Source organism: Watersipora subatra, chromosome 11 (genome assembly GCF_963576615.1).
Source record: "Watersipora subatra chromosome 11, tzWatSuba1.1, whole genome shotgun sequence".
Classification (NCBI taxonomy): Eukaryota; Metazoa; Bryozoa; class Gymnolaemata; order Cheilostomatida; family Watersiporidae; genus Watersipora; species Watersipora subatra.
The window spans coordinates 35,258,054-35,268,877 of NC_088718.1; the positions used below are offsets into that span (position 1 = coordinate 35,258,054).

Genomic DNA, 10,824 nt, shown 5'->3' on the forward strand with positions numbered 1-10,824 from the left:
ATCGATATTTTTTAGTGCAATGAAATTATATAATAAATTTTTGAGTGATTGTGCGGGCTCTGCTCCGGGTCAGCTGAAGGCGAAGTTGGTAGAGCGCCTGTGGGCGTCCTGGGACTGTCCTTCCTGACTCTGGTGCTCCGGAGTGTGCGCTTATCGCTGATTCTGTTTCTTTTCCTACTGCTTGCTGGGGCTGCCTTGACTCTAGCCTCTGGCTATCTGGCATGTCCTATTGCTACTCTGTGTATTTTTTTTACTCATATTGTCATGTTATTATTACGCAATAAAAATCAAACCAAACCAAACCAAACCAAACAACCAGGATTACTAGACATCGATCGACCCAGAAGAAGGCAATTTGGTGTCAAAACACTTACCTCTGAATCACTACAAGCCAGAGATCCCAGCGGTCGTTCATTTATCTGATTTGCAGCTTGCTTGAACGCAGTATCTAACGCTGAATATCGGAGCTTCTTAGAACCAATAGCAAACTCTAAAGCTAACTTGATGTTCTTTACCAGCGACTCTACAGCGCCCTGATACCAAGGGCTATTGGCAGGTCCGAACACCCATTCAACACCATTCTCAACACTCAACTTGTAGATACTATTCTTGACCATGGTCTTCTATGCTTCTCGAAGATCCCTTTCAACACATACCAGTTGAGACCCAGGGTCTGAGTAAATCTTTGTAGGCCAACCTCTAACAGAACAGAATCTGATGAGAGCACCTTTGAATGACTCGGCATCATAACCTGGCACCACCTCCACATGGACAGCTTTTGAATGGAGATCTGTCAAGAGAACTCCATATGCCTTTCCACTAATTCTACGCTGGACTTCTCCGCCAATAGTGTAGGGACCGAACAGATCTAACATCACATGACTGAATGGAGGTGATGCCTTCAGCCTTGCCTCTGGCAATTTGGCTAAATTGTACTTGACTAGAGATGGTCGGACTCTTTTACATAGATAACATTGACTACAGATGGACTTAGCAACTTTACTGCCTTGAGTCACCCAGAACCTCTGTCTAAACCTCGCTAGAGTCGCATCACTACCTCTATGTTCCCCATCAACATGCGCATCACGCATGCAGATGCGTGTGTAGGGATGATTGGCTGGCAACGAAATTTGGGGCCTTCCATCTGCCGACAGTGAGTTGCTCCGACTAAGACGATCACCAACTACCCACAACCCAGTTACTGAATCTACTTGGGGATTGAGTTGCTTGTATGAAGAGGTTTTATCGACTAACATTGTTTTCTGAATGTCCTTTGCCACCAGACAACAAGATTCTCTATAAATATCAGCAGAGGGAGTGTTCAAGCATGCACGAAAAGTCTTTTGACGGATAGCCATCAATGCTCTCCCACCAGCCCAATGAACGCTGCGAGCAGAACCATACATTGAGTAGTCCAACAATGGTTGATGCCTCACCACTTGAGAAACATTGGCCATCTTTTTTAGTCCAGGTAGAGCAGAAATATTATTCAACTCACTGACAGACCTAACAGGCCAACTCTCGGGAGGATCATACAAAAAACTTGGACCAGTCCACCATTCAGATGTGTTAGACAACTGACCACGAGTTCGACCTCTGGTCAGCCAATCTGCTGTATTTTGCTCACCAGGTATCCACTTCCAACATGACAAATCACCCTCAGTTGCTGCCTGGATCTCACCGACTCGAACACCCTCATATATCCGAAATCTGGTGGAGCACCTGTTCAGTATGGCAAGAACAGTTTCAGAATCGACCAACTGGATCACACTGTCAAACTGAAACCTACACTCTTTTTCTATGAGTGCCCGCACTCGCTTCGATACCACAGCACCATTTAATTCTATCTGAGGCGTAGACAACTTACTCGCCGGAGCAATGCGACACTTAGACATGATGTTCCTACACCGCACCGAACTATCCGAACATTCCCACCGAATGAAAGCAATACAACCGTAAGCAACATCACTCCGATCTGACAGAATCACTAACATAGGCAATCCAACGGCATTGTTTGGCTTGAGACAGCGATCTAATCTGAGCCCTGCAGCTTGGAAAAGATCCTCAAAAAACCGAACCCACTTACTGTGCACAACCTCTGACAACTTATCATCCCATTGCAACTTCGCAGTCCAAGTCTCGCGCAGGAGCATTTTACCAATCAAAGTGAAAGGGCTCAGGAAATCAAAAGGGTCATACACCTTCAGTCTGTTTCAAAACTATACGACGAGTTAGAACATTGGGAATAGCTCTGGGAATGTCAGACTCATGAAGGTTCTCCTGTGTATAAACTCCTTTGCACTTGGGAGAGAAGTTTAGGGCTAGACTGAACCTGATGACATTCTCAAAGGGGTCCCAAAGAACACCTAGCACTCTAGTCATCTCAGATTCACTCTCAACCGAGACTAGCTTCTCACTAGGATCCACTCGAGGCGATTTCTCTCCAATTAACAACCATGACTTAACGCGGAAGCCCGCTTTGCTTAAGACAGCATTGGTGTCACAAGCTAACTTCACAGCACTTCCTTGCGACTCCACTGAGTCGATTATATCATCAACATACGTGGACCGCCTTAACAAAGCTGCCACTCGTGGATAATCGACTTCAAACATTGAGGCCGTCTTGTACAAAGCTTCACTGGCGATGGCACCTGCTGGTTTTTCACCCATGTTTACCCTCTGGATTGTGTACACATCAGGTGCCCGAGAATCCTCCAGACCTCGCCACAAAAACCTATGACAGTGTTGTTTGGTAGGATGGATAGAAACAGAATTGTACATTTTTCTAATGTCGCCAACCAAAGCCTGAGACTCCTCGCGCCAGCGGATAAGCACACCCATCAAGTTGTTGATATAGGAGTCCGGCCCCTTTGCCAAGAACGAATTCAGAGACTTTCCCTGATAACTTTGAGACAAATTGAAGACTATTTGTACAGGTGTTGTCTTTGACTTAGGGTTCAAAACCGCTAAGTGGCTGATGTAACATCTAGGGCCTGTCCAACTCTTCAAATCACTATCAGACAACTTCTTAGCTACACCACGATCAACCATATCCATGATCTGGTCATGGTAGACCTTTGCCCACTGGACATCTTTCCTCAGAGTTCTCTCAGTACTCTTCAGGGTTGCTAGAGCTGAGGAATAATTATCAGGAAGGTCACTGGGATCTTTAACCCATGGATAACTTGCATACCACACTTGCTTATGGGAATCATATGTGAGATTGTCCCGAGTAAGCTGCAACTGTTGCTGCTCCTCAAACGAGTAGGTGTGACCTAAGATCGGACACTTTCCACATTTACAACCCCCACATTTAGGGTTAACTTCAGTGCCCAATGTCTCACCCAGAATGAAGTCGCTTACAACAGCCTTTGCAGAATCCAACAAAGTATGCAGGGTTTGACCCTCCTCAAAACATCGACCACCATGACAGTCAGGAGTAGGATTGGGGACCAACATACAACAATGAGTCAGGACCTGCTGCATATCCTTTGGGAAAACAGTTCTGTCCAACAAACTGGGAGGGCTCCCAACCAGGCACCGCCCAAAAACACTTTCCATGATGCTCAAGTGCTCTCCACACTTGGAAACTTCGATCTTAGGGGAATAACCATGATAGTCTGTTCCAATCAACACATCAACTACACTGCTTCACTGCAACGACTGAATCTCATCACTAGGGAACAACTGCTGCACAACATTGAGATCTAATGGTGACACTGGACCAGTTATCTGATCCATGCCATAAGCTAATATTGGCTTGGCATCACCAGCAGAGAAGCAAAAAGGGAACTCGTAGATAAAAGATTCACGTTAACTGTCTTTGTTGCCGATACCTACAATATCAAGAATTACACTGCGGCTTTTCTTAGCCCCAAGGCAATGGGCTGCTTCATGTGTTATGTAGGTAGCATCAGAGCCACCATCGAAGAATACATTAACATATATATTATTTACAGTTTTAACCTTTGCTATGGGAAGCACACAATTTGAGCCATCTCTGCTGCTTGACACAGCACTGCTAGTAGTAGTGATACACTGGCGCTGATTACATAACAAGTGATGATGATTGTTAGCTTTACAGTGTTTACAAGCGGTCTTTTCAGAACAAAATGTCCTATGATGAAGCGTACTGAAACATCTGAAGCATGCTTTACACTTTTTCAATGCTTCAAGCTTATCCTGAATGGAAAGCTTGATAAATTCTAAACAGTTTTGTGTGTTATGCTTACATAAATTACCCTCAGAGAAGTGAATAACACAATCAACCTTCACACGGTTTGGTACAGGTTTAGTAGTAGTATTGAACATCCTAACAGCAGTTTTCGGTTTGGAAAACTGCTGGCCTCTATCATCTGACATGTCAGGTTTACTTGAAAGTTTTTCAGCTCTTCGAAGACTAATACTCCGCTTTACCTTTAGAAAGTCCATAAATGCCTGAAATGGATGCAGTTTTTCAGAATTGGACAAAGAATGAAATCTTTTCTTCCACGACTCATGAATGTTAGGGGGCAAGCATTCACAAACCTCATCAACCTGAATCATCATGACACACTCCAGATTACCAATTTGTTTCAACTGACTGAATCCCATCTCGACATCGTTGACCAAACAAACTAACCCATTTGGATCGCCAGTCTTTACTGGCTTCAACCGACGGAGGTCATTAAACACCGACTGAACACTCAGACTAACATCATCATAAATTTCAACAAGACGAGACCAGATATCATCGTAAGCGCCGGGGTCACACGAGTAGATGGGTCGAACATGATACACAGGGGCACCAGACAAAGCGTCTTTCAAAGCATGTGAATGTTCTAAGTCATTATCATAATACATGGATGCATAATTTAACCATACAGCTTTAAACTCCGGCCACTCACGCCTAACACCTGAAAACTTTGGGGGGCAAGTCGTTTATAGCGTGAGCTAGCCATAGATGAATTACTAACATGATCAGAAGGCGTGTTAGGATGTAATTCAGAACTAGTCAGAGTACCCTGTGTCTGAAAATTGTTTATCTGCCCTGAGACAGTAGTGCTGCCATGCTGTTCAGTGAGATCAGGTGTAGAGGAAGTATGCGATGGATGAGCAATGGGTGTTTGATTATGAGTGTTAGTCTCTACAAAAACTGATCGAGAGGCACTATCACCATCTTGCGCTTGCTTACCTTTTGTAAATCCAGTTACTCTAGACACTTGATGAGACAACTCTAATATAGAATTGGTTAGAATATCTAATATATCAGTTTTATCATAATTAGATCCTAATTTAACTCTACACTGCTCATGCTTAGAAGTAAGTTCACTGATGCACTCTTGACCTTTGGCTATGACATCTCCACTAGATAGAGAACTGCTATCATCACTTAAAAATTGTTTCAGTTCATCTGTAGCCTGGTCAGCTAAACGTAATGGAAGACTAATTAAAGACTGTAACTCAGCGGGTTCCTTAGCGGCACAAAAATCACGATACAGTTTACACACGGTGGTAACCTCTACATTTACAGACTGAAAATACTCTACACAAGTCATACCATTTACTTATTGATATGGTTCAAGCTCAAAAGTCATTCAGTCATAAGTCAAGTCAGTCAGAAGCATCCTCGAGGGCCTCTAGGTAATCGTAGTGTACATTAGTGAACTGATTACAGTAGAGATCTACTAACGACTTGTGAAGATGATCTGCATCAGATCCAGAGTGATCAGAGATAGCTTGTTTGAGAGAATTTATTTGTCGAGTGATCTTAGACTTGAGAGATTTTCGTGATTTCTTGAGCTTTTTAAGTGTAGCTTCCATACCTGAGTTTAGCGGTGGTAAGCAGACGTATAATACTTAGCGGCAAGCACCCACATCGACGTAACTCCTCAATCTTTACTTTCAGCTTCAACTACTTGTCACTGTGCCGGAATAGAACTCTGTGGGTTTGTCAACAGTTACTTCCGAGGTTCTTGGATTGTGTACATTTATTACTGATCGGAAGAAGTTTGTGACCTAAACAGTAAATGAGCTTATAAGAAACGTGTGACATAAAACAATGTACACATGTAAAACAATGAACAACGATAAATTAAACTACATATAAAACACAAGACATGAGCTAAATACATGATAGTTAAGAGAACATAAAATCTTACAAATAGTGAGGGAAGCGGAATCCTTCCGGCATAAAAGTATTAATATAGATATAAATTCGGCTTCTGGCGTGTGTGATAAAATCTGACAGTGATGCTTTAACGGTCATCACTGTCAGCCAAAGCAGTTAAAAATGTTGTTGTTATAATCTCATGATGTTATAAAACTGATTGTTGCACACAGTCAGATAAAAACTTGGTCAGCCGACACCTTGGTTAAAACTAACTTGGGTGTTGTACAAAATACACGAAAGCCTCAGCTTTATCTCTAATTGTATGACATAATCTAAGGCTACAGATAGCTATATTTGTGCACACATATAATTAATAGATTTAAATATCTCCTTCGCATTAATACATGTAGCTATAAAATTGGACAATAGACAAGACAAAATTAGAAAGTATGACACATTCTAATACAATGGTTTAATAGCTTTATTTTACAACAAAAAATTCAAAACACTATAATTATGTTTTATAACCTGACAATGATGAATCATAGAAAATAATAAGATACAAGATAAGTGCATTCATGGTTTGAGCTTTGGCTTGACTTGTGTAGCCCCCATACATGCCTCTCAAGAAAGTAATTTGATATTCATTGACTAAGCACACAGATCAAACACTTAGTCACTGTCTAGAAAGCTAGAAAAAAGCCTGAAAGGCCTGTTTCCAATGGTGTATGCTTTCAACTTGTCTGCAAGGGCTCTCAGATTTACAAAACATGCTATCAGAGACTGACTAACAACAGCAAAATTGAGCTTGGTAGGAGAAAACACAGTGAGGTGAGTATTTTTTTAGACTTACAATAATTTACCACTCAAACATTTAAGGTGAGATAACGGGACTTATAATTATTCTATAAAATAATTATCATGTAATTTAATTACATAATTAATAATCATTATTAAAATGAAAGGAATGCAGACATTGTAATTCATAAAAACCATTAGTGGTGGCTACTGATCAAGATGCTTGTATTCAGTTTGAAAAATAACTAAATTTCAATCCAGCAAGGCATTAACCATTAGTCTTGCCCTCATTTATCAAATGAACAAATCATGCATGTATTCACTCTAGTTTATTGGTCTAAGCTGACTAAGTGGTGATGATTTTCTCAATCAATGCTGTCCTGGCATTCGTTTAGCCGCATGAAAAGAGTTGGAAACTTGCTACTCATGATACACCTTGTCAAGATGAAGATGAGCCACCAAAGAAAATCCCAAAATTCAATTCTGCTGTCCACTTATACACATCAAGACCTACATTTAAACATGTATGTATGATTTGTGAAAAGAATGTGTGGTACTATTCACACAAATCAACTACTTGCAAAGCTGTCCTTCATGTGGCCAAAACTGTGTCTGCTAGTATGTCCATCCATCCTGTAAATTAACCTAAGATATGATTTCTTCAGTTGCTTTGACTATGATTAAGTACTTGATAAGCAGTGCCCTGTATTGTTTTGCAGACCAACTTGTACTGGTATGGCACCAATGATTGGCATCATATTGCCCTACAAGCAACTATGGCCCTCACATGGCCCAGACAGGAGTGGTGCACCTGTCTACATATGCAGATACATTGAAGAATGCTGCTACCATCAAACAGGAAGAACATGTAGTTTGTAGAACTTTGATCAAGATGTGATTGCTTTAGAGGTGACCTCTCATAACAAGTGTTATGATAAGTAGATTTGCGTAATTCTTGATACACAACTGCATAATTGGTGAAAATGTTGATCAATCTCGCCTCAACAGAATCAATTAAGATTGTTCACTACTCACTTATGGTGTCTTAGAACTTTTTTATGTAAGGGGACAAGCAGAGAGCTGTGCCTCTAACTGCAGTTTGTGGATATTACAGCCCAGGTTCCCAGACCGCAGCTGAGTTAGAAACCTTCTCAGAGGACTAGTTCATAACTATAGCAAACATGATCAAACTACCATAAATGCAGTGATTCCAAGCTATTGAGGATTGGGATCATCTTTGTAGATGCCGTGGGGCTTATTCAAGCCCTGCCTGCCAGTGCCATCCCTTTAAAATTCAGTCAACTTCCTGATACCATTCTCGATGTGCTTATTGCTCATACTAAGAAGTACAAGGCTGCTTGTGTGGATTTTGTGATCAAAAACTTTTGCAAGAATAAAACTACTACGGCTACTAAGCTCGAAGATCAACTTCCAATGTGAAAATCTCATAGGTTTGCACGGTTTCACTAGCTGTGATGCAGTATCATCCTTTGTAGGCAAAGGAAAAAAGAGTCATAGGAAACTCATCAAAACAAGTCGAATCTGAGAATCATTGAAGTTTCGGGGCAACTTTATTCCTTTTGTGAGACTTACACATGCAGACTTTATGGCCAAGAAGATAACACCCAGGAAAATGGCACAAACTTCAACTGACTAAGAGACAGGCTTTTTGTGTCTAGGTTTAGACCAGTGACTCCCTTCAATCACTAAAAAAACATGTGCACTGTCTCAATTATGTAGCAGCTACCTACATGTATAGAGAAAGAGGCAACAACATAACTTGTCAATGCATCATTTCCTTCTTTACATCAGTGGATACTGGGTAAAAAAACGAAGAGTATGCAGTAAAGTGTCGTACTAGAATCATCACCCTACCTGATATTCTACAAGCAGTTCTATGGGAGTGTCAAAAATCCAGGTGCCAAGGAAACTGATATGCCAGTATCATGGCAAAGCTGCCTTACACAGAGCTTTGCACATGCGTGCACTAAGACAAAACTGAAGCGAGAGTAGCAGAGGATGTCGATGGTGAGGACAATGACTAACAACTCAACATATTGAACAAATACTTAGGATATGCGATATTTTGAAATATTCTAGCTCCTTTTGTAAGACTGTTGATATTAGCTACTAATAATACTACTTATAATAATGTTAATAATAATCACCATGTTCACACGGCTTGCTGCGTTCTTATTATTTTCTATGATTCATCATTGTCAGGTTATAAAACATAATTATAGTGTTTTGAATTTTTTGTTGTAAAATAAAGCTATTAAACCATACAATTATATAAACATGTACATATACGTATATACATGTGTATAGTTTACATGTGCATGTAACAATCGTAGGATATGGAATGTTCAAAAATAGATAGATGAATTTTTACTTTACCACTGACATTCTAAATCACTGCCAAATAATTATGATAAAAGTTGCAAATCTGATGCTTTTATGAAAGAAATCTTATTTACAGGAGAGATAAGTCCTAAAATACCACTTTTAATACATTTCTCATAGAAATAAGAATGGCAGCTGTGGCAACTTCTCAGTTTTGAATCCTCCATATAAAAATTAGTCTAAATCATGGCAGAAATTGCCACTGAAAGGGGGTGCCAACGGAAATGCAAGATAAACTGCCTTGGCCCATGGCCTATTATACATAGTGATGTTTGCGGCCTCATGCGAAATCCGTCTATCGGTAACAGTAAATATTTTGTCACCTTTATTGATGATTGCAGTAGGTTTGTACATGTGTATTTCATTCAAGATAAATCTTATGTGTTTTCAGTTTTTCAGGACTATGAAGCCCTAGTTACAAATCAAACCAGCCAAACAATCGGAACGGTACGTACTGACGGGAGGTAGGGAATATATATCAGAACAGTTTGAACAACATCTTCATTCTCATGGTATTCAGCATCAGCTGACAACTTGTTACTCACCCCAACAAAATGGCATAGCAGAGCGATTCCACCGGACGGTTTGTGAAGCCGCTCGAGCAATGATCATTGAATCGGAGCTGCCAAAGTCGTTTTGAGTCGAAGCCATCAGAACAGCCGTATATGTACGCAACCAAGTTCCAACTAGGGCTCACAAGTAGTGGGCAACTCCATACGGAATGTGGTACGGTGATAAACCAGATTTAAACCATCTTCGTACCTTTGGCTGCATCGCTTACACCCATGTTTCAGATGAATTGAGACAGAAACTGGATGATAAAGCTGAAACGATTATCCAGGTTGGATATAGCCTCAGATCCAAAGCACATCACTTATACAACCCCGTAAGCCAGAAGGTTGTTGTGCGCAGAGGTTTTGTTTGTTGAGTCAAAACTGGGCCTTCCACAGAAACACGCTGATTGTGTGAGAGCACACAACTCCAGCAATCAAGTTGAGATCAAACCTGCAGATAACCAAAGTCATGATCATCGATCTGAATTAGCACCGCGTCGAAATGTTCGCAATTCTATCGAGCCCATGAGGTATGGTATACATGATTACACAGGTAAAGGACATGCCGCTAACTATGTAACTGATCTGATTGAACCAAAATCTTTCATGGAAGCCCAGTCTAGCCCTCATTCTGATGAATGGTTGGAATCGGCCCTGAGAGAGTACGAGGCTCAAATGGAAAACAAAACATGGATGTTGGTAGAGTTACCACCAAATCGACAAGCTATTGGTTGCAGGTGGGTCTTTAAAGCAAATTATGATACTGATGGCAATGTTTCAAAATACAAAACTAGACTCATCGCGAAGGGTTTCGCTCTGCAGCACAGAGTAGACTACGACAAGACCTTTGTTTCAGTCGTTCAGCGATCATCTCTTCATTCCCTGCTTTCATATGGAGTAAGCCATGGCATGATTGTTCATCAAATGGACGTTGTTACGGCCTTTCTCAATAGTGATTTCTCAGAGGAAATTTATATG

At 40.9% G+C, this 10,824-nt stretch overlaps 1 protein-coding gene across 1 annotated transcript; it reads right to left on the reverse strand.

Moving 5' to 3' along the window:
* Window positions 1-623: 623 nt before the first annotated feature.
* LOC137408004 (uncharacterized) lies at window positions 624-4,842 on the reverse strand. The gene is made up of 3 exons (XM_068094394.1): window positions 4,242-4,842; window positions 2,303-3,620; window positions 624-2,208 (listed from the first exon to the last, which is right to left on the reverse strand). The coding sequence occupies exons 1-3, from the start codon at window positions 4,840-4,842 to the stop codon at window positions 624-626; spliced, it is 3,504 nt and encodes a 1,167-aa protein (XP_067950495.1).
* Window positions 4,843-10,824: the final 5,982 nt, after the last annotated feature.